The sequence below is a fragment of the Charadrius vociferus genome, unplaced genomic scaffold (genome assembly GCF_000708025.1).
Source record: "Charadrius vociferus isolate BGI_N301 unplaced genomic scaffold, ASM70802v2 scaffold621, whole genome shotgun sequence".
Taxonomy (NCBI): domain Eukaryota; kingdom Metazoa; phylum Chordata; class Aves; order Charadriiformes; family Charadriidae; genus Charadrius; species Charadrius vociferus.
Genome location: NW_009646926.1, coordinates 56,617 through 57,005, shown reverse-complemented (window position 1 = coordinate 57,005; position 389 = coordinate 56,617). Strand labels below are relative to the sequence as shown.

At 64.3% G+C, this 389-nt stretch overlaps 1 protein-coding gene across 1 annotated transcript in view; it reads left to right on the top strand.

Annotated features, from left to right (window-relative positions):
- Positions 1-389, top strand: part of ELMO3 (engulfment and cell motility 3) — an 8,332-nt gene that overhangs the window by 6,930 nt on the left and 1,013 nt on the right. Inside the window, exons 15-16 of the mRNA XM_009894481.1 lie at positions 5-102; positions 199-303. Of these exons, the coding sequence (XP_009892783.1) occupies positions 5-102; positions 199-303 (203 nt within the window). The remainder of the gene's footprint in view (positions 1-4; positions 103-198; positions 304-389) is intronic.

Here is a 389-nt window from a genome sequence, read left to right as displayed (position 1 = left end):
GCAGAGGCTTGCCCCCATGTCCCCTGTCACTGGGGAAGTCACAACCAGTATGGAGCAGCATGCCTGGCTCCCTGGACGGCTGGTGCCATGGGGTGGGACCAAGTGGGGTGTGCTGGGGAGGGGGCAGCTCCGTCCAGCTGTGGAAGGGGACCTCAGCGGGGGGAGGCTGAGCATTTCCCGATGGCCTTTGTGCTGCAGACAAGCTCTGGTACTGCCGCCTGTCACCCAACCACAAGGTGCTGCACTACGGGGACGTGGAGGAGGGGGTGCCCTCTCCCCCCATCGAGAGCCTGCCGGAGAAAAGTAGGTGATGGGGAGAAGGAAGCGGGTGGGAAGGAGAGGCGAGCCCTCTGCCCAGCCCAGATGTGACATGCTGGGGGATGCCTTAA